We start from the raw sequence: 25958 nt of genomic DNA, 5'->3' as shown, positions 1-25958 counted from the left end.
TTTTGTTAAAGATAATTTATCAGTGCTGTATTTACACAAGTGATACATTTACAGGCTCGCCGGATCAAAGATTAAAACTTTAGCCTGACTGCAAAATGTATTCCTTTTAAGTGAGATGTCTGCTATGAAGGGATACGCACACGATATAGTAGCTAAAATAAAATGAAGTATATACAGAAAAGGTCTCGGGATCACCAACACCCCAGCATAAAAACTACTTAACTACTCTTACTATTGTCTCCAGCAAAAGGGAGAACAGCTTCAGGTCATGCTATACAGTTTATAATAAAAGATTAAAACAGGTCAAATCTGCCATTTGTAAAACTCTTTAAAAATGCAATAAGTAGCAAATAAAATGTTAGTTGTGCAGTATTACCTTTTCCATGTTACAGTATTGTAGGAATCTTTCATTACTATTATAACCCCATAAACAAAAGCATAATACAAAAGAAAAAATGTGCAATTTTCATCTGCTGAACGATGCGGCTCATTTTAATAGCGGAGAGGCAAAGAAATTGCCATGTCGTGCAATGCTGGTAACCGATTTACTTTTGCTTCCGAACCTAAGATGAAAAATAACAGCACGATTAGACGTCATCAGCAACAGGCCAGGGTCCAGACTCACGTAGCACTTCTATTTCCATCGATGCACCACTGTTACAAGAGTACTTACTTTGGTGTATTTTTGCCAATAGTGGATCGAACTTTCTGGGACAGGGAACTTGTGGAAGGAGTTTTGGTAATTTGCTGCTCAGGGGTCGTCAGAGGTCCCAACATACTGACTGGGATAGAAAACAAGAAAATAACTGTTTGTTCCAGACATCAAAGGAATAATTGGGTTTGCTCCCTGCCCTTAATGTACTCTATAGCTTCCAATTTATGCGGATGGATGGAACTAGACGCTGTCGCAGACAATATTAAACTCCATCTCTCCATGAAAGCACATGGCGGATGTTATGGCATTGTTCTGTGATTTTCATGCGTTAGTCTGTTAGGAGGCATTATTATAAATGGTCCCGTACAGCAGCTGCCAAATTGTGGTACAGCAGCATCACAAGAGGAGAGTACAGGTAAGTAGAGGACGGGGCAGTCCGGAGAACGACTTATGAATGCCCGCTGAAGGGGAGCAGGGTATGAAGGTTGGTCCTGCTCCGACCACTTGTACTCTCACCAGATCTTACATCGGACATGGAGATGCAGACAGGACACTGTACCGCTCAGTAGCTTTTCAGAATATCTCAATGCCTGATGTGCGAGCAGAGACGTACCAATTCCAAGTTATGTCCAGGCCCCGACCTACATAAATGGGACTTATGTTTTGAGTGGAATTCCTCTGTATATAGGGGTCAGTCCAAGATCTGAAGCAGCATGTATCCCGCTGACACATTGTTAATCATACTGTAGAACTTCTATTACTATGGGAATCAGTTTATTCTGATGAACATTAAAATTTGAAATATTTCAAAGAGCTCTAGGCAATTATGCTTTGTACTACACATGGCAAATTAACTAATGACGCATAATAATGCATTACTTTATTCCTGGTGTTCAATAGGTTTGATGTATCCTAGGTACTTTATTCTTGTGCTGTCATTTACCATTTTATTTCAGCAGGCTTCGTAAGCATAGTCTACAATAAATTGTAATGATTTCAAGTCACATGTGTGCTTTAAAATCTACAAGGCCTCATACACACAAGCATATTTTTCATCCATGTGTTATCTGCATTTTTGCGGATTGCACAGTGACCCATTCATTTCTATGGGCCCGTGCATTTTCTGCAGATCGGTGTGGCTATTCTGCCGAGTATACAACATGTTCTATTCTGGTCCTTATTGAGAACAATAGGCATTACTATTGATGGAAGTGAGAAAAATGTGGAGTGCACACAAAAGGTGTCTGTATTTTGTGGATCTGTGGTTTGGATAAAGAAACAAGGATGTGTTTGCATGCATGAAGACCTAAAGGGGTTTTCTAGGAATAAGTAACTTAAGTTATGTCTGTAGCCTGCCTCCACTATTGAAGAAATCATACTTACCTGCTCCCTGACACTCTGGCCCTGCACCATGGCTTACTTCCAACCATGCATGGTCAAATGCACCACGTCATTGCTGATCTCAAGGCAGTGGTCGACTGCGGGGAGCAGGTAATCTTTCAACAGCGGTGGCAGGATGTGGGTGACATTTATAAAGATAGTTCAAGAGGACCCGTCACCCCAAAATGCAATGCAACACAAAATCACCATGTTCTAGAGCAGGAGAAGCTGAGCAGATATATATTTTTGTGGGAAAAGATTTGGTAAATCAGTTTTTTCCACCTTTTATGAATACCTAATGGTACAGGAGGAAGAGGTTATCAGTAAATTTATAGCATTGTGCGTACCAAGGGCCATTTTCATGGGCCGATAATCTGCAAGATCATCACTAACAAGCATTCATAGGAATACTGGTTGGCGATTATCTGGCGGTGTAAAAGTGATGCCGGTTACGCAATGAACAAGCTAAATGCTCATTCATCTGGTAATCGATTATTCATGTGGACACAAAATTCATTTGCCGGCAGCAGATTGTTCTGTGTAATCACGATCTGCTGCCGGCAGACAACTAGTCGTAATGGGAATGAGTGATGGCATTAGAGATCTCTCCTACCCATTACTGTGGAGGAGATTGCTGCATGTATATGCAATCATCTCCAACACTTCCTTCCCGACAAACGCCTGCTGCATCGTCCAGTGTAAAAGGAACTTAAGTGTGCATACAGAGATAGCCATCAGTCACTGTTACTACCTCCCTCCTGTACCAATAGCTCTTCACAGGAAGTGGAAAAAGATGATTTATAAGTGTATAAGTTACAGGTTTTATTGAATCTTTTCCCACCAAAATATCAATCCGCTCAGCTTCTCCTGCTGTATAGCATGGTGCTTTCAGATTGCATTGCGTAGTGACAGGTCCTCTTTAAGGAGCAATGCACATTAGATAGAAGGCAAGCACCTGGTGAACGTTATTTCACAGACCATTCCATATTGGCCGGTACAGTTGTTCAAACTGCCCATACATGTTCAATAAAACTGGGCAATTGAAAACATTCCCAGAAAGATTTTTTTGTCTTTAATTTGACTAATGGACGAAAATATGGAATACGGACGACCTCTTTTCAAGGGATAATGGTCTGTCATTGGTCGGCTAAAACATTAGTCTGTCAAATAAATTTCAACAAAAACATTAGTTTTAGTTGAAATTGTCCATTTTGATCAGCTTTCGACTAATGTGTATGGCCACTTATTACTGGAAAACCCCCTTTAATGTCAATTTTTTCAAGATTCATCAGTACAGGGGTATATTGTGGAGGATGTGAGTAGCTTGGTTATAATACAGTATACATGCACACACAATGTTATGTTAGCAGCTTTATTTAGCCAACTTACTTTTGACATCAGGAGTCCGGGGAGTGTTGAATACATTTGTATTTTCAATTATATGAGAAGGATCTATATTTTCTACCATCATGAACTGATTCCAGAAATCTGCTGGTAGTGACAATAATCGTTCCATAACCTAATTTAAACACATTTGAGAAAATATATTAGTTAACCAGGTATGTATGAGTATGTCATATTAGGGTCATTAGTCATGGGCATGTGGGGACAGGAATATATTTGGTGGACCGTGCAGCAGACTATGATGACACTATAAAATCGATGAACATTTTATTAACCAGCATGTCACAGTGGCAGAGTATGGAGCAGGCTGTTGCAGTGACCCCTATATGTGGCATAATACAGCAGGCACAAGGTCGCAATGATGATCATGCCAAACCCCGTCACTTAAACCCACAGATGCCGCGAGGCAAGACAGAAAGATGTGGCTCCCTCTTCCTTCTGATCAGAGCCCCCGCAGTGAAATCCTGTGGCCGTGATCCGTTACCATGGCAGCCTGGATGCGGCTGAGGCTTCCCATGCCTGCCATGGTAAGCTGTGCACAAGGCACAGCTCAGCAGGGAGGACGTCAAAATGCCATTCACCCTAATAGATCTCTATTCAGGTGAATGCGAAAAGGGATCAGAAGATCCCAGGTTATAACCCCATAAGGGGGTCTAAAGTTAATTAAAGTGTAACTGCCATTCTATTTTTATAATGTCCACTGATGCTGACCATTTTTATAATATACTTTAATTACTGAATCTGTACATTTCTATTAGAATAATAGAAATCTAAAGTGGCCAATATTGAGCCATAGCAACGCTCCTGTCTTCTGCTTATACAACAGTCAGTGTGGAGCACGTCTCCACAATTATGCAAACAGAAGACAGACGCAAAATGGGCCACTTTAGAGCTATTTTTCTAATACAAGTGTACATTTTCAGTAATTAAAGTATATTACAAAAATAAAATTTGTTACACAAAAAAAAAAAAAAAAAAAGGCAGCAAGTGACAGGAGACTTATATCCCTTAACTCACACTGCAGAGCCTCCAATGTATTCCTATGGGATGCAGCTTTACATTGAGAAGTTTCTCACTGTCAAGGTAGAGAAAATCACAAGCAGGAGGCAGGGGAGATCTGTGTGAAGCAGCATTTCAGAATACAATGGAGATTCTGCACACAGATATTATGGACAGTTCGTGTGAGTCTGGGGAGTTTTGTAAGGCACCAAGGGTGCAGAAATATAATGGGTGAGCTGCAGCGCTATAAAAACGCAAACATGGTACCTTCCACAGCATTCAATACATGGAGGGTGTCATACAGAGGAAAAAGGTGGGAGAGGAATTTGCTAGAGAATGATGCAACCCTGTAGTTCACACAGGAAGTTATCCACACAGGAGATTGACATGTCTACATGGGAGCAGAGGCTCTGGACTAGTGATCAGACAGATCACATGACAGCGGAAAGGGTTCTGGATGCAATACAATACACTGCTGGTAAGTTGTATCAACTTTTTTCTGTAGTAAGAAAAGAAAAGGGGAGAAGGAGGGCACACAAATACACACAGACCTTGGGCTGCCTCTTTGTATCTTGCAGAATTGTCATGGGTTCAGGATCAGGAACTGCATGCCCCACCAAAGTTGGGCCAAATACCTTAGCCAGGTTGCTTACATTCATCTTACAATCTGGACTCTCAGACACTCTGCAGAACGCAAAACAAAATAAAAAATGGTTACAGAGAAGAGACAGTGGAGGAGATACAAAGAATGAATAAACTGAACACCAACCTTTGAAGGTGGATCAATAAGAAGGCAAGTGTGTCCCTGTTGGCTGCTGGAAGCTCATCGACCGCTTGATATATGGCAGCAATGCTGTTATCATCATCTGATATTTCTGGTGGACAAGTGGTAGATTTTAGACTGGGTCTCATGTAAACTCCAGTTTTATTTTCTATTATACAACACATCTGACCATCTAAACGTCCTTACCAGCTGCCGTCATGAAAGCTTTGTTGAGGCGGAAGGTAAGAAGTGGTTCCTTCAGGTTACGCAAAAAGTCCTTAAGGAATCCACAGACAGCATGAATATCATCCACTTTACTAAGTAAAGGCACACTCTTCCCCCTCAAAAACTTTTCTTTCAGCTCTTTCACGGTACGGTCACAGCCAGAAATTCTGTACAAACCAGTCTAGAAAAAAACAAAAAAAAACTGTAGATAACAGAATTTTGCATTATGGCAAATCAGAGTTTAATCCACACGAGGATGCAGCACTGAGCCATTGGATCAGAGCCAATTTACTCAAAAAGGTCACCGCTCAGTTTGCCGCTTGCGCTTGTTTATCTGCGTTCATGTGAGAGAACCATCGTCTAATCGCCATATTCCAGTAAAGGATGCAGAAGTAAGAACACTTCAGTCACATTTGGGCATTGGTTTCATTTGCAAGCCACCCAGGCACACTGCCTTACCTCATGGAGTCCTCTCTGCTCAATTTCACTGACACAATGAACCACTACGTTAGGAATCATTGGAGATGTAGGTGGAGCAAAGTCTGCCAGCGTACCCTACAAAAGAACAAAAAAATTTTTTTTTTTTTTTTTTAAGGGAACGCGTCACCACAAAACATAATGCAGTCTGCAGGCAGCATGTTATAGAGCAGTGATCTATTTTTGTTGCTGGAAAAGATAAAACTTGGTTTGTTCGTTGTGTAAGTGTGTCTACAGAGATAACTGTCAGTCACTAATAACATCTCTCCCGTGTACAACGAAATCAGAAATAGATTTAAATGTATAAATTACAGGTTTTACTGGGGAATATATATATATATATATATATATATTCAAATTTCACTGCATTTCATGGCACGAGGTCCCTTTAACACAGACAAGTTGCCAGCAAATAGTCATCCACACTCCACAGGACAGGACACCAATATCTGGTTGGCAGGGGTCAGACTCCCGACACCCCCCTCTGATCAGCTGTCTGAAAGGGCTGTGGTGTCCTCTTCATACTTTATTGAAGCAGAGCTTGGTACTGCATCCCACTCCATTTCACTTAATGAACATTACCCTTCCAGAAAATGCCTTAAAGGCACCATTCACACATCCTCCGCAATGTGATTTGCGGATACAGAAAACACAGACAGCAGCAATGTGTGTTTTGCATTTTGCGGACCGCACATTGCCGCCACTAATAGAATATGCCTGTCCGCAATTGCGGACAAGAATAGGACATGTTCTATTATTTGCGGAACGGAAGTGCGGACCCACAGAAATGAATGGGTCTGCAATTCCGTTCCGCAAAATGCAGAGGGGTGGTAACCAGTTTGGGAGGAAGGGGGGGGGTGTACATGAAAAGTCTGACAATGGCAGCACTGATAGGATATAGAGTGAGTCTGCAGACTTTTCATGTACATTCCCCCCCCCCCCCCAAACTGGTTACCACCCCCTGTACCCTTACTGCAGACTGCTAGCAATTCACTCATAACTTCTAGTAGAAATAATAAAGGAAAGGCACAACATAGAGACACAAGAATAGATGCTCCAGAATTGTTATTACATGGGAATGCATGAAGCTATTCAAACGGGCATGTCAGGATCTTTATCTTTAGATAAAAGTAGGAATTAGGCTAGTTAGGTTCAGCTGACATTAGCACATCGCTAATGTTAGCTAGCTTAATAGGGTTAATTCTGGTGACAGAAACCCTTTAATACCCATACAGTTAGCGTTCTAATTGAGAACAGAGAAGGCCTAAAACTGGCCACAGAAATTCAGATACCTTACAGCTGTAAAGGTGGCCACACACTTTAGGCTGGGTGAAATCAGAAGTCTGTCCGAGCAAAAGGAAGAGACTGCTGGGATTCACTGTATCCGGCATATCTGCTGGCTTTCGGTTGGGGGGACGGGGGACGGGGGACGGATCAGTCCCCATTGACTTACATTGTGTGTCATGACTGATACGTTTGGCTTCGCTTCCTCAGGCGGCCAGCAGTGTTTTTGTGTCCGCCTCCAGAGCGGAATGGTGACTGATCGGAGGAAAACTGAGGCATTCTGAGCAGATCCTTTTCTATTCAGAATGCATTAGGGCAGGGCTGGCCAACCTGAGGCTCTCCAGCTGTTGCAAAACTACAACTCCCAGCATGCCCAGACTGCCTACAAGTATCAGCCTACAGCAAAGCATGGTGGGAGTTGTAGTTTTACAACAGCTGGAGAGCCACAGGTTGGCCAGCCCTGCATTAGGGCAAAACAGATCCGTTTTGGATCGCTTGTGAGCCCATGACGGATGCACAAACAGAAAGCCAAAACGTGAGTGTGAAAGTAACCTTACATGACATCCTGGAGAAAAAGTACTTTACCTCTCCTATACGAACTGGGGTGTTTCCAGAAGTAGGGATACATGGAAGGGGGCAGCGGTCGCGGCATTCTGGGTGAGCCACAACACGGCAATCTCGACATTTCAAAGAAAGTTTTCCAAATTTGATCCTTTTCCCACAAGGAACACAAGACTCTGGTTTAATCACCTGTGAACAATACAGAGAGTGTAAGAAAAATAGAAAGGGAAAAAAAAAAAAAAACTAAAAAAAAAAAAAAAAAAGCAGTCTGCTCCGGTTCATACTTACAGTTTTTGAAACAAATTCATGAAGTCTCATCCCGTGGTTCTGCGGAGTTCTGCAGATGTCAGTCTCACTTCGCTCATCAAACTGTCTGCTCATTAAACTAGAGTCGCTACTCCAGGGCTGGAGCTGGGCTAATGGAACACGGGAAAAAAGGCAGCAATGTTGATTGTAGGCCGATTTACAAAATCAGTAAAGAGTTAAAGGGGTTGTCCCATGAAAAATATTCTATATTTTCCAAACCAGCACTTGGATCTAAATACCTTTGTAATCGCATGTACTAAATATACTTAATATAGCCTCCAAGTTATTCACTGAAATCTCCACCTGCTGTTTGCCCTTTCTAGTTTCTCGGTCCTACTCACTGAGATGGAAACATACTATGTTCCATCCTTTAGCTGCCACCAGCTGCAGCAGAAAGGACTCGCCCCCTGAGCTGGCAGATTGAAATAAATCTAGGCGAGCCTTTAAAGGGTTATTCCCATCTTAACATGTATGGCATATCTACAGGATATCCCAGTGGGTTCTCCCAGTCTGCTGTGAATGGAAAGGTGGCAGCACATGCGTGGCTCTCCCCACTCACTTTCAAGAGGCATGCAGAAAGCTTCAGAAGTCCTATAAGAAGTGACTAGAGAGCCGAGCAGCCACCTCTTCATTCATGGTAGCCACAAGAGAAGTTGGGTGACCCCTGTTGAAGAAGGTTCCAGAGATCAGCGATGTATAAAATTGTAGTGTCTACACTCACCATTCCTACGACTCCGTGTGTAATATGGCACAGTCTCTATAGTTGAAACAGCTTCAATAACACCACCATTATTTGGAACAGTTACTGTGGTTTTTGTGACTATGGATTCATTGGCCTAAAATACAAGTAATGTAAAAAGGAAAAATTAGTTTCCACTCAAAGTTGAATATAAAAAAAAATAAAAAAAATAACAGTAATGCTTCTCTTAACCCCCTTTAGGACCTTGCCATTTTTCACCTTAAAGGACCAGGCATTTTTTTTTTTTTTGCAAATCTGACCAGTGTCACTTTATGTGGAGATAACTTTAAAACGCCTTTACTTATCCCGGCCATTCTAAGACTGTTTTCTCATCACATATTGTACTTCATGACAGGGGTAAAATGGAGTCAAAAAGTCATTTTTGTTAATACTAAATTTACCAAAATATTTGAAAAATGTGCACATTCCCAAATTTCAATTTCTCTACCTTTTCTAATAGATATACCTCATAATAGTCATTACTTTACATTCCCCATATGTCTACTTCATGTTTGGATCATTTTGTGAATGCCATTTTATTTTTTGGGGACGTTAGGGAAGGCTTTTTCAGGACCAGTTCAGGTCTGAAGTCACTTTGTGAGGCTTACATAATAGAAACCACACCCCTCAAGGTATTCAAAACTGATTTTACAAACGTTAACCCTTTAGGTGTTCCACAAGAATTGAGAGATGGAATTTACACTTCGGCAGGTTTTTTTTTTACACACACACACACCAAAGGGATAACAGCAAGTTAAAATTCTATATTTATTTCTCCGATTTTGCAGTTTACAGAAACACCCCATATGTGGCCGTAAACTGCTGTACAGGCACACAGCAGGGAGCAGAAGAAAAGGAACACCATATGGTTTTTGGAAGGCCGATTTCACTGGGATAATTTTAAGCTGCCATGTCACATTTAAAGCCCCTCTGATGCACCCTAGAATAGGTTAATTTGCATATGTATCAAATCGGTTTTTTTTTTACACAATAAAAGCACACAGAGCTATGGGGACTGGATATTGCGGTTGTGCTAGCGGCGATCTAGCAGCCCATGTCCTCAGCTCTATGCACAAAATCCCGGTGACAGGTTCCCTTTAACATTAACAACCTCAACAAAACTATAATACAGTGAGGAGGACTCAAACAAAAATGGTCTGTGTTGCCCATAACACCCAAATACATTGGGGATCACATTTCATATTCTGCTCTTGTACAATTAAAGTTCTGCCGTGATGGGCAGTTTTTGTTACTGCGGTCAATGGTATGCACAGTACATTCACAGCAGCACTAGGCTTCATGTGATGACAACACAAACGTGTCATCTTGACATCATTTGTCAGTAATGATAAGTGACAGTTACATGATCACACGGGTCAGCAGATTAAAAAATACTGCAGTGTAAATAATAGACTGGCTCAACATGACTTTGGTATGCAAAAGACAGTGGGGGACACTTATTAAGTCAGGTGTTCCCATAGGACAGTCTCGATCCTCTGCACTGGACAGAGATGTACCTAATGTATTATGAGGCTGGTGTCAGTTTCTGGTCCAAGTAAATATTAAATCAAGCAAGCCGTGATAGGCCACTCCCGCTAAGCCACACACCCTTGCAAATGATGGCACAAATTTATAGCGTGTGCCATAATATGTTCCTTTCAACGCCACAATGCAGGCAGCATTTTGGTGTCCATCTCCAAAGCAGAATGGTGACTGAACGGAGGCAAACTGATGCATTCTGAGCGGATCCTTTTCCATTCAGAATGCATTAGGGCAAAACTGATCCGTTTTGGACGCTTGGGAGAGCCCTGAACAGATCTAACAAATGGAAAGCCAAAACGCCAGTGTGAAAGTAGCCTTACCCCTAATATTACACTTCCTACACTGCAGTACATGCTTCCATTTCACTGTGCAGGTTTGGTCTTGTGTTTGACAGACAAATAAGCTCATGTATTAGCAGAATAAAAAGCAAGGCCCTTAAAAAAATAAAATAAAAATCTGCCAATTATAATTATGTTCAGCCAAATTTACGTATCTGGTCATGCTCAATTTCACTTCTGGTAGATTAGGCTTTGTCATTGTCGCCTGTTTTTTTTTGCTCCACTTCCTCCAAGAAACAAACCTGACCATTTCAATTTCATAGACTTGCAATTTCAAGGGAGGATTAAAGCTGACTTAGGGTCTTAAAAAAAAAAATTTTAAAAAAAAACACAACTATGGGGGAATATGTTTTCAACATAAACATAATGGGCAATTCAGAGGAAAGAGGTGACTTACTGGATCCACAGTCAAGCCAAATGAACGAGTTCTCTTTGATGGAACAGGGGGACCTTCTGTTTGTTGCCTCGATGAGCGCTACACGGCAAAGCAATCAGTCAAAAGTAGCAGAAATTGGAACAAGTACAACGGAACTATTATTGTGGCCAACTTACCCGCTTTTCCCTTTTCTTTAGTCTCACATTTCTGACAAAAGAAGAATCCCAATCCTATCAAAAAGATAAAATATAATATAAAAATGATTATTGATCCACACACAATTATCCAGAGAGATGCTGGTAGAAGCACAATGTATAGTAGAAGTCCCCCACAGCAGCTGTGATTACCAAGTACTGCTCACATTATACACATGAATATATCAGGATCCCTTCAGTTTCTCACTTATTTGTGGTGGTAAAAAAAAAAAAAAACACAACACCCCTTTAAGGCTACTTTCACACTAGCGGCAGGACCCGACAGGGTGAACAGCCTGTCGGATCCGTCCTGCCGGTATTTCACTGTGCCGCCGCTCCGTCCCCATTGACTATAATTGGGACGGGGGTGGAGCTCAGGCGCAGCACGGCAGTGCACCGTGAAAGGCCGCCGGACTAAGTACTGCATGCCCGACTTTAGTCCGGCAGCCTCCCACCGCGAACTGCCGTGCGGCACGGCGAATCCGTCCTGCCGCTAGTGTGAAAAGTACCCTAAAAAAGCATTTATCAATGGCTAGTGTTTATCTCAAGAATAAGATGAGAAGTTGCTGGCAGGCACCCGAGAATACTCATCTGCCTGAGCACATTACTAAGCATCAAGAAACCCAACATACCCAAAGACATGGTTCCCATGATGTAAACAGAGCCCGATGTGTGTTGCAGTTAAATGGAATGTGTTCACAAAAGGTTTTTTTTCTTCTGCCAGTTAAAACTGCTTTCTGGCAGCCCCATAAACACAGTGGTCTGGAGCGGACCCAATTGACTTCTATGGGAGAGTTTTCTGGGCATGCTTTGTGACCTGTGCAGAGGTCATTGTACAAGGAAAGAACAGATCAGATTTGACAATCCCCTATTGTGAATGGTGGATCCCATCTTATCCATACATAGGTGATCTCATTACAGGCAGGATTAGAATGACAGATGAGCAGGTAACTGCAGTAAAGTGATCTGTACAGAACAAGAAGTGGCGCCAGTTATTAAGCCTAGTGGCCGCTACACAAACTGCAGGATTTTTTGTTGAACTATACTTTGGGACAACGTGATTTAGACAATAGGTCATTTTCTGATGCAACATTCCCATTACAGCAGACACATGGTCCGGAGGGGACCCTTTTGACTTCTATGGGAGAGATTTCTAGGCATGCTCTGAGATTAGCACTGTGCCTTGCAGCGCTAGGGGTCATAGGTTTGAATCTGCATGGACTTATGTCCCCCCCCCGCCCCCGTGTGGGTTTCCTCTAGATCCCTCCCATACCCCAAAGACATACTGATGGGGACCTTCACACTGACCCGTGGTCAGTGTGAAAACTGCAGGATTTTATTGTTTTTGTTTATATTTAATTTTCCATGTCAACATTAAATTTATAATATCACGGAAAAGTGAGGCGCTAAAATTTTATTAAAGCTATTAAAAACAAGGGATTGCGTCAACACGTAAACACACGACACTTGTCGCCTAATCTATCGACTCAATTTGTAATTGTGAGGTCGAATACAAAGTTGCACTTTGTTGGGCGGGTTTTAAACAGCAGATACTCAGGCATAATGTCTGCAACTGGTGGTAATACAGATTGTAGAATTCAGACACTCATTTCCCTTCACTATAGGAAGTGTAAAAAAAAAAAGGTTTCTAAGAATAAAAATTCAAAATCACAGCCTTTCCCCAAAATTAAAAATAAAATACACATCACGGGCATTGCCACATGTGAAAACACTTAAAGAAGGTAAAGGAAAAACTTCAAAATGGCCAATCCAATGTTTTTTGGTCACTTCACCTCCCACAAAAAAAATTAAGGGATACACTCCAAAAGTCCTCACAGAGCTCCATACACATACTAAACTACAAAAAAAGTTAGAGGTCAGAACATGGCAATAAAAAGGAAAAAATAGTTTTCTTCAAGGTCTTTATTTTTCAGTATTAAATGCAAGAAAAACTATAAATATATGTGGCATTGCCGTAATTTTAGTGACCTGGAGAATAAAAGAAACAGGACAGTTTTACCGCATAGAGAATGCCATAAAAACAAAACCCAAACCCATGAATGTGTTGCGGAATGGTCTTTCACCCCATTCAGATTTTTCTTCCAGCTCCCCATTACACTGTATGCAATTTTAAATCGTGGAAACACAAGCCCTCAAATGGCTATATGAACAGGAAAAAAAATAAAATAAAAAAAAAAAAAGTTATGGCCCTGGAAAGATTAGGAGTGAAATTTTTTTTTACCCCTGGAGTTCAAAAGGTTAAAGTGTGTAACAAAAACATGAAACATTTAAACAATAGGTAATTTTATGATTACACTCTTTAAAGAGTCACTAAACTTTACATAGATCAATAGTACCAGCTACCACAAGAAACTTTGTAATCCGTCTCATCAGCGAGAAATGTCTAGTTCCCATGTTAGCTGCTGTTTATCCTCTCCCCCTCCTTACCAATTCCTTGAAAACCATCCAGGACTGACCAGGTCTGCTGAAGTGTCATAACACATGTCAATGGAGAGGGGGGAGTGAGCAGCAGCAAAAGTGAGACAGAGAAGACAGGCACAGCCAAAGCGCTGAATAAAAAGTTAATCTCAGCACAAGTCTTTTATTCACAACCATACAGGTCAGTATTACCCTGTAACGTCCTCCATGATCTTCTCTTAGTGAACAAGGTTAGGAAGCATATTTTTCTCTACTTTGTGTGCAGTGGATGGCAGCTATTCTCCACCTACCAGATATGCGAGACCTGCAAACTAGACAGTCACTATACACCGGTGATGGCTAACCTCCAGCACTCCAGCTGTGGTAAAACTACAAATCCCAAGATGCCCCCTTGCATGCCTGTTCTCAGAACTCCATATAAATTAATAGAGCATGCTAGGAGTCATAGTTTCACCACAGCACTGCTATACACAGAGGAAAAACTTCCAAAAAAGATTGCCAGATAGTCATAGTACCCAGAAATATGTAAAAAATGTGTTATTCTTCATATAGTCAATGTACAATTAATGCCAAAAGGGTAGGTATGCGATAAATATAATCATGGATTCTCCGCTATATATATCAAGCATTTGAAAGTACCATATGCAAGTTCCCAAAGTATAAATTTACAGCAAAAACAGCCAGACACTTTGAATAGAAACCGCCATGAAATCTCATTACCAGTGAGTCCTCAGTTTTGTCAAAGCTGATGTCTGAGAGGATGGATCCAGATTCGTCTATTGTAGATAATCTAGAAGAAAAAAGTGAAGATTACCTTGTACGGTATTTGACCCGACCAAATACCGCAGCATGCCGTACCAAGTGTTCCGGCAATGCGGCAATTTCCGGTCTGCGCATGCACAGGGCTTTTGATCTATTAAAACATTTAAATACCGGTTCCGTTATTCCGGATGATACGGATCCGGTACATGGGATCAGTCAAACGGAGCCGAGGAGAAAAAAATAAAAAAACCTATCCGTTTGTACACGGCCGGCTTCTAACAATGCTAGTGTGAAAGTACCCTAACTACTACAAGCTGCATGTGCATGAAGCTTGCATGTGGAATCTAAAGACACTATGGGGGAGATTTATCAGAACTGGTGCAAAGCATAGCAACCAATCAGCTTGGTCCTTTTATTTTCCCAAAGAGCTCTGAAAAATTAAAGGTGGAATCTGATTGCCTGCTATGGGCAAATATTCCAGTTTGCTTTGCTCCAAACATGACAAAGCTCCTCCATTGCAGTTAATGCTTTCCACCACTTTCTTAAAGGGCATCTGTCAGCAGATTTGTACCTATGACACTGGCAGCTGAAGGCATCCGTGTTGGTCCATGTTCATGTGTGCCCGCATTGCTGAGAAAAATTATGTTTTATGATATGTAAATGATCCTCTAGGAGCAACGGGGGGCGTTGCTGTTACAACTGGAGGCTCAGGCCCTTTGACAGGGCCAAGCAGTGTAAACATGATCACTCCTGGCCCCGACTTCTCCTCAAGTCAACCAAACTGGACAGAGCGCAGAGCCTCTAGGTGTAAGGCCCCCTGCACACAAATGTGTGCACCCCGTTGCCTTATTGCGGACCCGCAATACACAGGTGCTGTTCCATGGGCATTCCGCATCACGGATGCGGACCCATTTACTTGAATGGGTCCGCAAATCCGGAATGGTGCGGAACGGAAGCACTATGGAGTGCTTCCGTGGGGTTTTGTCCCGTACTTGCATTCCACAAAAAGATAGAACATGTTCTATCTTTTTGCGGAACGGCCGGATCACAGACCCATTCAAGTGAATGGGTCCGTGATTCGCTGTGGCTGCCCCACGGACCACAGGGCGCACACGTTTGTGTGCAGGGGGCCTAACAGCAATGCCCCTGTTGCTCCTAGAGGTTCATTTGCATATAACAAAAACATTTTTCTCAGCAATGCGGGCACACATGAACATGGGACCAACAGAGAAGCCTTCAGCTGCCAAGTGCACATGTAACAGTTTCATGGGTACAAATCTGCCGACAGAAGACCTTTAAGCGCTTTAAACACTTTTTGGCTCATCCGCCCAAAGGAAAAGGCAGTGGCTTCAGATGCAGCGATGTATACTAGAACATTAAATATCAGTGAATACCATCAGTATATAATATCCAGATACTGGGTATACTGTGTGTGGTCACAGGACTGAAGTTCTTGCTAGGAACCATATTTTCCTGTGAAAGACCATAAACGCCACAATCTAACGATGCACTGATTTATTCATCCAGTATCAGCCACAGTGAAATCTTTAGACTGACTAAATCTTACAGTAAAAAAATAAAAATTAAATACAAATCTGCCTATTGCTTTAAAAAAAAATTTTAGAAAAGAATTGCAATAAAAAATAAAAATCAGGGGATGTCATTCTGTGATACTATAGATGAATACCATTGTCCTACCTTCTCGTCCCATTGCCGTCTGCAGACATTTGTGTTCTGTTATTCAGAAAAGCTAATGCATTCTTCTGTTGCTCACTGAGCTGAATGCTTCCTGATGGATCACACATCAGCAACTCTCTGATCAACTGGATCTGGCGCTCCTAAGGCAAAGAATAATAAAAATCTGTCACTACAGTCCATGGAACACTGTGTGGAGTGTGAAGGTAACTTTACAAGAGTCCTCACCAGTTTCTCACATTCGGCTTCGGCTCTCTGCCGCCTCTTAATCTCCACGTCCACCTGATTGCGAGCATGTTTCAGCTTTACTTCGAGGGCGCTGCGCTCAGTCTCTGTCTTCATCAGCAACTCTCTGCTTTTCGCCAGCTCTTGTTCCGTTTTCTGCCATTTTCTTCGGAAATCCTCAAAATTCTTAGCCAGCTGAATGAATTCTGTGATGTAAGATTCAGAATTACAAGTGCACCGTGCAAATACAAACAAACTGGCAGGTTTTATCCAGTGTAAAATACCTCAAATAACTGGGACCTTCACAATCAAGAATAAGAACTTCCAAAGTCTCCCGCTCCTTCTCACCACTATGACCGCAGTCAGGAGTTTGGTGGGAAAGCGCGTGGCCCTCCACTACATACAAGTCTCTGGGAATTACAAAAGAAGCCGAAAGAGTGCTCTCTCCAAACTCCATGACTTGGTGAGGAACAATCTGTGTACTAGCGATCTTTCAGAAAGGTGATAAATGTTCTGTGTATGAAGACTAAGGCCTCTTCCAGACGGGCATTGGGGGAACATGCGCGATTTTTTCGCGCGAGTGCAAAACATTGTAATGCGTTTTGCACGCGCGTGAGAAAAATCTGCATGTTTGGTACACAAACCCGAAATTCTTCACAGCAGTTCGGGCTTGGGATCGGTGTTCTGTAGATTGTATTTTCCCTTTATAACATGGTTGAACAGAATGCATAGTACAATAGCGCTGGAGGGAATAACAATAACTCCCCTTAATCCACTTGCTCGCGCAGCCGGCATCGCTTCTGTCTTTCTTTGCTGTTTGCAGTCAAAGGACCTGTGGTGACGTCACTGTTCATCACATGGTCCGTCACATGATCTTTTACCATGGTGATGGATCATGTGATGACCGGAGTGACGTCACCACAGGTCCTTTGACTGCAAACAGCAAAGAAAGACAGAGGTGATGCCAGCTGCGCGATCAAGTGGATTAAGGCGAGTTAAATTATTTATTTATTTTAACCCCTCCAGCGCTGTTGTACTATGCATTCTGTATTCAGAATGCTATTATTTTCCCTTATAACCATGTTATAATGGGAAAATAATAAAATGATCGGGTCTCCATCCTGATAGTCTCCTAGCAACCGTGCGTGAAAAAAATCGCACTGCATCCGCACTTGCTTGCGATTTTCACGCAGCCCCATTAACTTCTATGGGGCCTGCGTTGCGTGGAAAACGCACAATATAGAAAATGCTGCGATTTTCACGCAACGCACAAGTGATGTGTAAAAATCACTGCTCGTGTGCACAGCCCCATAGAAATGAATGGGTCCAGATTCAGCGCGGGTGCAATGCGTATACATCACGCATTATACTTGCCCGTGTGAAAGGGGCCTAAGAGGGAAGGAATCACCAATATTTTTTTACTGATTAAAACCTCATGATCGTGGGGCAGTCATCTGACCTGTGTGCACATTACAGACGGACCATAGGAACCTGTAGTCTGGAGAGGACACTGGGGGGAGGATTTATTAACCTGGTCAATTTTTTTTCTCCCACCGTTAAAAAAATAAATTAAAAAAATCATAATTTGAAAATGTTCCTTTCACATTGTCATATAAGAGCTTATTTTTTGTGGGACAAGTTGTATTTTTTAATGGCACCATTTAATTTACTGTATCTTGTATTAGAAAATGGGGAAAAACACATTCTTCTGAACTCTACAGCCTCTTCTAACAGTAGTTTGGTGGGGGTGTCGGGAGTGGCCCCATCTTCATGCACACAAGACTTTAAGCTGTCCCAGATAAAACACCACTGCTCTGACCGGTGTAAGGGCCCTTCCACACGAGCGGATGCTGTGCGGGTAATCCGCGGCGTGAAAGAGCCAAGCTCCGCTCCGGACAGCAGCGACAGAGCAGTAACATGATTGATAATGCTCCGTGCCTCTCTGTGACCTTTTTACTACAAAATCACAGCGAGATAAAAGTGGTCAACGTGATTCTGTAGTAAAAGATCAGAGAGGCACAGAGTATTATCAATCATGTTACTGCTCTGACTCTGCTGTCCGGAGCAGAGATTGGCTCTCTTTCACGCAGCGGATTATCCGCACAGCATCCGCTCGTGTGGAAGGGCCCTTACACCGGTCAGAGCAGTGGTGTTTTATCTGGGACAGCTTAAAGTCTTGTGTGCATGAAGATGGGGCCACTCCCGACACCCCCACCAAACTACTGTTAGAAGAGGCTGTAGAGTTCAGAAGAATGTGTTTTTCCCCATTTTCTAATACAAGAAGTCGTGTGAAAGAGCCCTAAATGTAAAAAACAACCAAAGTTAGGCTTCGTTCACATATTAGCGTTTGGTCAGTGATTTCCATCAGTGATTTTGAGCCAAAACCAGGTGCGGCTCTAAACACAGAACGGGTGGCGATCTTTCCCTAAAGTTTTGAGTATCACTTATTTCATTACATTTACGGCTCATGTACACGACCATGTTTTTTTTTTGTCCACATTAAAGCCGCATTTTTTGCAGCTCAAATGCGGACCCATTCACTTCAATAGGGTCACAGAAGATGCAGACAGCACACTATCCCATCCATATGTCAATTCCAGTCACAAAAAAAAACAAACACAGAACAAGTCCTATTCTTGGCCTCTGTAGGACTGTTCTATCCTTGTCCGTAAAATGGAAAAGACATTCCATTTTGCAGAGTGCAGAACGCACACGGCCAGTATCTGCGTTTTGCGGACCACAAGAACATGAGCCATTACTGTAACTGGGAATGTATTCATTTTACTTGGACAACCTCTGCTGGTCCGTTGGGGTCTGATGATTCTGAACCTGTGGCCCTCTAGCTGTTGCAAAACGACATCTCCCAGCATGCCCTAACAGCTGTAGGCTGTGCACACATGCTGTGAATTTTAGTTTTGCAACAGCTGGAGGGCCACAGTTTAGGGATTCCTTCTCTAAAGTATGGAGATCCAGAATGGATTTCTCCAGATCCCAAGGAATCATGTCTTCAAGTGATGTAAAGCTTACCACTCGCATTCAGACTACAGCGGTGTAAATTCAGCATGCTGGGAATGATGCGATTTAGACGGGAATTGTTACTTGTGAGAGCGGCCGTCTTACTGCTTGATTGTGTTATCTACTAAATACATATTAAAAAATATTTTTCTAACAGTAAGAACGCCGCTATTAAAGCGAAGTGCCTCTTCTTACCAGACAATCAATTACCCTGCAGGAAAGAAATTCTGACTTCACAGTATTGGCCTTTCCAATTAAACTCTGTTTCATACTGAATATGTCTGATGCATGCCAGCCCCTCTGTACACATATATTGATTTAAAAGTAAAATAGCAATTTGCTTGAATGTGCCCCTAGAGCATATCTCAAGTTCTCAATGAACACTTCCAAGAAGAGATTCTTTGACAGTTGTCAGAAAGGTTCACATTTGCTGCATAAGAGGTACGTTCTTATAGCACACAATATAACGCGGCCGAGCACTTACGCGGTTCTATCCCCTCGTTTAGACCTTCCACCTGGCGAATTAATTGATCAAAAAGATTGCGCCAGTTCATCATTGTGGTCGCCATCTCCCTGCAGTGGAAAAAAGGAAATTTTTAATATTAGAATAAATGAGCTCTGAAGGATTTAGGCTACTTCACACTTGCAGCAGGATGGATCTGACAGGCTGTTCACCCTGTCGGATGCGTCCTTCCGCTATTTCGCCGTGCGGCTGCTCCGTCTCTATTGACTATAATGGGGACAGGGCAGAGCTCCGGCGCAGTACAGCAGTTTGAAGGTGAGAGGCCCTTGGACTAAAAAGTTGGACATGCAGGACTTTTAGTCCGGCGGCCTTTCGCCGTGCTGCAGCTCCGCACCCATTATAGTCAATGGGGACAGAGCGGCGGTCCGGCGAAATAGCGGAAGGACGGATCTGACAGGGTGAACAGCCTGTTGGATCCGTCCTGCCGCAAGTGTTAAAGTAGCCTTAAAAGGGTTTCCATAGATTTTTATAGCGATGGCCTATCCTCTGGATAAGTTATTAGTATCTGACTGGTGAGGGCCTGACACACGTTTCTCACAGCTTACCCAGCACAGCGCCGTATATGGTATAGTGGCTGTGCTTGGTATTGCAGCTCAAACCATTTACTTGAAAGGGGCTGAGCTGCAGTTAGAACACTTTTAAATCTGTTTTTCAAGCAGGAAAGTAGATTGGATTATAACTAGTGTAGTAATGTGTTACTGCGGTTTTTCACAGCAGCACCTGATCATTGGAACACTGTAGCTATACAGCCTGTACCTACAGTGTTCCAATGATCAAGTGCTGCTGTAACACATTACCTACACTACTTATAATCCAATCTACTTTCCTGCTTGAAAAAACAGTTTTAAAGAGTCACAATATTCTAGAAAATAGCAAGTTTTAAAAGATAGATTTTAAAGGATACTAAGGCTACTTTCACACTTGCGGCAGAGGAATTTGGCAAGCAGTTCTGTCGCCAAAACTGCCTGCAGGATCCGGCAAAACATATGCCAACTGAATGTCACACGGACAAAGAGATCAGTTACGATTTTTTTTTCTTTCGATTCTAAATGCCGGACCCGGCACTAGTACATTCCTATGGGGAAAAAATGCCGGAACTTTTTGGGCCGGAGATAAAACCGTACCATGCTGCGGTTTTATCTTTTACTTGATCAGTCACAAAGACTGAACTAAAGACATCCTGATGGGTCCTGAACGGATTGCTCTCCATTCAGAATGCATGGGGATAATACTGATCGGTTCTTTCCCCGGCATTGAGCCCTTTTGACGGAACTCAGTGCCGGAAAAGAAAAACGCAAGTGTGAAAGTAACCTAAAAAGTTGATTTTTAATTAGCAGCACATGAAAAAAAAAAAAAAAAAGACAAGATATGGTCAAAAGGACCAACTGCTAAATAGAGATTGTGAATTTATACATCTTACATGCGCTGAGAGGTCTTATTGTTTTTTGCAATTGTAAAAAGTGAGCACTAAGGACACGTGACATCACTGGCACTGATTTATATATATTTTTTTTTTAAACACACACTCTGGCAACAATTTTTTTTTTGCATAAAAAGCCCATTTGCTTTAAGACATAATACATCGCAGGGACACAATTTGCTTTTAAAGCAAAGTTATTATCATGCACAAGCAATAAACCTAAAAAGCTACAGGTCCGGCATTAGCGTTCATTGTAAGGACCGCATCAGATGCTGCGTTCAGACTTCCAGAGTTCCCTGTATCCAGCATATATGGCAGCTTTCGGTATGCCAAAAATTACTATATGCAGCAATTTTTTTCTGTCCAGCCGAAAGCTGGCATATATGCTGGAAAGCGGGCAGATCACCTTATAGTGAATGATGGAAACGTAAATGTTAACATGGCGGTTGGCTGGTTAGGCATGTACAGGGGGAGTCTGGGAGCGACAGCAGTACGCCACGCAGAAAACACACGGCCAGCTCTAGCCAGGACTTCGTTTTGGTGACCGGGCAATAAATCTGCGAATTGAAAAACAACTTGGTTAAAAATAGCCATCTGAAGTGGGCTTTGGTACCGAGGTACCAGCCAGTACTAGCCCCACTTCAGATAGCTATTTTAATTGTTTTTCAATATGCAGATATGCGTACAGTAGGAATTCACTTAAAGGGGTTCTGCCCTTTGTTTTAACTGATCTATCCTCTGGATAGATCAGCTTCTGATCGCCGGGGGTCCAACAGCGTGAATGCCGCGGCGCTACTGGAGCAATGCTGCCTTCTCAAACAGCTGATTGGCGGGGGTCCCGGGTGTCAGACCCTCGCCGATCAGAAGCATATGATCTATCCAGAGGATAGATCAGTTAAAACAAAGTGCAGACCCCCTTTAAGTGAACTCCTACTGTACGCATATCTGCATATTGAAAAACAATTAAAATAGCTATCTGAAGTGGACTCTGGTACTGGCTGGTACCTCGGTACCAAAGCCCACTTCAGATGGCTATTTTTAACCAAGTTGTTTTTCAATACGCAGATCTGAGCACAGTAGGAATTCGCCAAAGTCTCGTGCGAGTCCAGGTGAGACGAACCTCGGCTCCACAGAACCAATACATTTTAATGCTGCACAGAAACAGCATTAAAATGCAAGTATTTGAACGAATTGACTTTGGAGCTACGATCAGAAGGTTGATTCGCTCAAGCCTAGTGTTTAGTATGGGGAAGAGCGATGGCATTAGCGAACGCCCCTGACTATACTGTGGAGGAGATCACTGGATGTAAATACACCAGCCTCCTCCAGCAGCGATCAGCAGAGTGTCTGGAAAGAACGCTTCCCCTCCCGATAATCTGCTGCTCTGTCGTCCCATGTAAATGGACCCCTTTCACACGAGCGAGTTTTCCCGCGCAGGTGCGATGCGTGACGTGAATGCACAGCACCCGTACTGAATCCTGACCTATTTTAATGGGTCTTGAGTGGTTTTATTTTCACACATCAGGTCTGCATTGTGTCAGAATTGCAGCATATTCTATATTCTGTGTTTTTCATGCAGCCCTGGCCCCACAGAAGTGAATGAGGCTTCAGTGAAAAACGCATTGCGTCCGGATGTAATCTGGATGCAGTCCGGGTACAACGCGTTTCTCACTGATGGTTGCTAGGTGTTTGTAAACCTTCAGGGTTTTTTCACGCACGTGAAAACCTCATCACAACTGATAGCGCACACACACGGAAAAAAACAACGCAATCGCAGACAAAACTGACTGAACTTGCTTACAAAATGGTGCGAGTTTCACTGAACGCATCCGGACCATTCATGTGAAAGACCTTTAGGGCACGTTCACGTTTCCACATATTCACCAACATGTGCCGACCACATGGATTGTAATCTGCCTCTTGCGGACAAAACAAGCCAATTTAAAAAAAAAAAAAAAAAAAAATTATATACAAGTCACAGACAGCATGGATGGCGTCCGCGTTTGGTCCGTTTTTCACTGACTACTGATAGAGGTATATGAAATTAATTTTCGGCTGAGCAGTGTCCGTGGAATACGGATGACAGACTACACACTGATCCTTCACAGATGACGGAACACTGACATCAAATGGACGCAGAAATGTGAACAAGGCCTTATTCACACCTCAGTGAATCTGCTCTCCAAGGACTACACACATACCCATTGATTTCAATGTGTTTATTCACAGGTCTCACACACACACACACACACACACACCAACCACCATGAAACATGGCACTACTTTGGCCCATGATGTGGACCACACACCCCCAAATCAGTATTTGCAAGCCAAAACCAGGACTGGGTCCAAAACACAGACGAGGCACAAATATGCATTACTGTATTTTTCGCCACATAAGGCCTCCAGCACATGAACGTGTGCGCCGCCGCCCCGTGGCCATGCTGCGGCCTGCAATGCACAAACACCAACCATGGGGCAGTTGCAGTGGATCGCGACCCTATTCACTTTAATGGGTCTGCAATCCACCCGTTCTGCAAAAAGATGGACGTGTTCTAAGGAACAAAACCCCACGTAGGGTTAAGTTCGGTGCTTCCGTTCCGCATCTCCGGACCCTCTGAAATGAAAGGGTCTGCATCCGTGATGCGGAATGCCCACGGAACGGCGCCCGTGTATCACGGATGCGCATATGCGGTCTGCAGCACGGGACACCTACAGTCGTGTACAATAGGCCTATGACGCAATTAGTAATGGAGAACTGGGAAGCGGTGAAAGCTCTGTACTCACCGCTTCCTGGTCCTCGGCTGTCAAGGCTGCGCACAGTGCGAGTGCGCTCTGGGATGTCACCATGTGTGCAGCCGACAGCAGAATGAAGAGGATCGTGATGTAGGTGAGGAGCGGCGGCGTCCAGTAGCAGGAGAGGCAAGTGTTTTTTATTTTATAAAACAAGAGGCAATATGGAGATGCTGGGGACTGATGTAGGGCAATCATGAGTCAGTGGGGGCTACTGGGGATAATATGAGACAAAGGGGGCTGATTAGAGGCATGGGGCTCTTATTGGGGGTCTGATCTGAAGTCTTGTTGGGGTCTTATTAACATTGGGGGGTCTGATTGCTGGTCTGACTTGAGTTCTAATGAAAAATATTTTTTTCTTATTGTCCTCCACCAAAACCTAGGTGCGTATATATTTTCTCTGTAGGTTCCACTCCTGGTTTTACTAAGGCCTCATGCACACGGCCGTTGGGTGCCCGCAAACAGCAGGTCGGCAATCCACAGCCGCTGGCCGTGTGCACCACACATTCACTTGAATGGGTCCACAATTCCGGAGATGTGGAACAGAATACCGGAAGCACTACAAAGTGCTTCCGTGGTGTTTCTTTCCGTTGTTCAAGTTGAATGGGTCCAGCCCACTGCACGGACGTTGCCCGTGCATTAGGGACCGGAATTGGGGTCCCCAATGCATGGATTGGCCGCGTGCATGAGGCCTAACTGTCCATTCACATGTCCGTTGTTTCTTTCCTGATCTGTTCCGTTTTTTGCTGAACAGATCTGACCAGATCTGGACCCATTCATTTTCAATGGGTCCTGAAAAAAACGGACAGCACAATGTCAGATTTTTTTTCAGGACCCATTGAAAATGAATGGGTACAGATCTGGTCCAGATCTGTTCTGCAAAAAACAGAACAGATCAGGAAAAAACAGCGGACGTGTGAATGGACCCTAATACTGACCATATGAGACAGGCCTAGCAGTGTCCATGGAATAGATGCCACACGGACCAAACACAGATGACCTATGGACCATCTTGTCACCGATGTCATGGCGGACGTGCCCGTGGCGTTGTCCAACATGTGTGTGTGAAAGGGGCACATACAAGCCCAATATCTCATCTGCACAGCCGCCGATGTGGAAGCAGCGTTACCTGTCAGCAGAGGTCAGGGTTTTACATATAATCTTTTATAATACTGCGTTTCCCCATCCGTTTAGCATACACAATGCCTCAGACTGATGCCAGGCAGTGGTATCCTTCCCCATACAGTCCTAGTGTATAATACACACACTTCACCAGACTGTGCAGGATACCAGAACCTGGTGCGCTGGGTTTTCGTGTCCTTTCCCCCTAAGGTATAGAGGAAACGTGATGTGGGCCCAGCCTCGCCCTTTGCTGCTCATCTATACAGAGCCAGGTAACGTAGAGGCACAGTTCCGGGTAGTTAGTATGTATCCCTCTGCACACAACAGGCTATACCACTACATCCCGGGGGGGGAGATAATAACCGCCGGACAGCACAACCCCTGCTGGTTACAGCTCCCGGTACGGACTCCTCGGGTACAGGGGCGCGTACACTGTCCGCCTCTCCCACCTGCCTGCCGCACGCTTCCCAGCCAGCGCCTCTGCGGCCTGCACAGCCCCGGGCACGCCTCGCTTCAGGCTATTTGCCCTCTAAACCTATTCCCCAGGCCCCACTTACCGGCTGTCTGCTCCCCGGTTACAACCGAGGACCGCGCATGTGCAGCAGCAGCTAGGCTGTAACAAACGTGGATGGCAAACTCTCCGCCGCTCCCGGTCACCGAACTCCTAACAAGCGCTTCACTGCCTTCACCAAACGCTCCCGCTCAAGTTTGAATTCGCTAG

At 43.5% G+C, this 25958-nt stretch overlaps 1 protein-coding gene across 1 annotated transcript; it reads right to left on the bottom strand.

Annotated features, from left to right (window-relative positions):
- RACGAP1 (Rac GTPase activating protein 1) lies at positions 1–25958 on the bottom strand. The gene is made up of 17 exons (XM_044285402.1): positions 25795–25958; positions 19864–19952; positions 16368–16570; positions 16143–16282; positions 14403–14472; positions 11226–11279; positions 11071–11148; positions 8776–8890; positions 8037–8164; positions 7773–7937; positions 5886–5981; positions 5409–5607; positions 5208–5313; positions 4990–5122; positions 3425–3554; positions 674–782; positions 1–563 (listed from the first exon to the last, which is right to left on the bottom strand). Exons 2-17 carry the CDS (start codon positions 19946–19948, stop codon positions 488–490), a joined length of 1887 nt encoding a protein of 628 aa, XP_044141337.1. The 5' UTR covers positions 19949–19952; positions 25795–25958; the 3' UTR covers positions 1–487.

Source organism: Bufo gargarizans, chromosome 3, assembly GCF_014858855.1.
Source record: "Bufo gargarizans isolate SCDJY-AF-19 chromosome 3, ASM1485885v1, whole genome shotgun sequence".
Taxonomy (NCBI): Eukaryota; Metazoa; Chordata; class Amphibia; order Anura; family Bufonidae; genus Bufo; species Bufo gargarizans.
The sequence above is the reverse complement of the archived record's forward strand: the minus strand, read 5'-3'. Positions and strand labels throughout refer to the sequence as shown.

Excerpts from the sequence above, each read along its gene's own strand:
- RACGAP1 (XM_044285402.1), bottom strand. The coding sequence starts at position 19,948 with ATGGCGACCACAATGATGAACTGGCGCAATCTTTTTGATCAATTAATT. Across the intron at positions 8,891-11,070 it reads TTGGCTTGACTGTGGATCCA|GCCAATGAATCCATAGTCAC; the intron begins GTAAGTCACCTC and ends CTTGTATTTTAG. Across the intron at positions 5,608-5,885 it reads AGCAGAGAGGACTCCATGAG|ACTGGTTTGTACAGAATTTC; the intron begins GTAAGGCAGTGT and ends GTTTTTTTCTAG.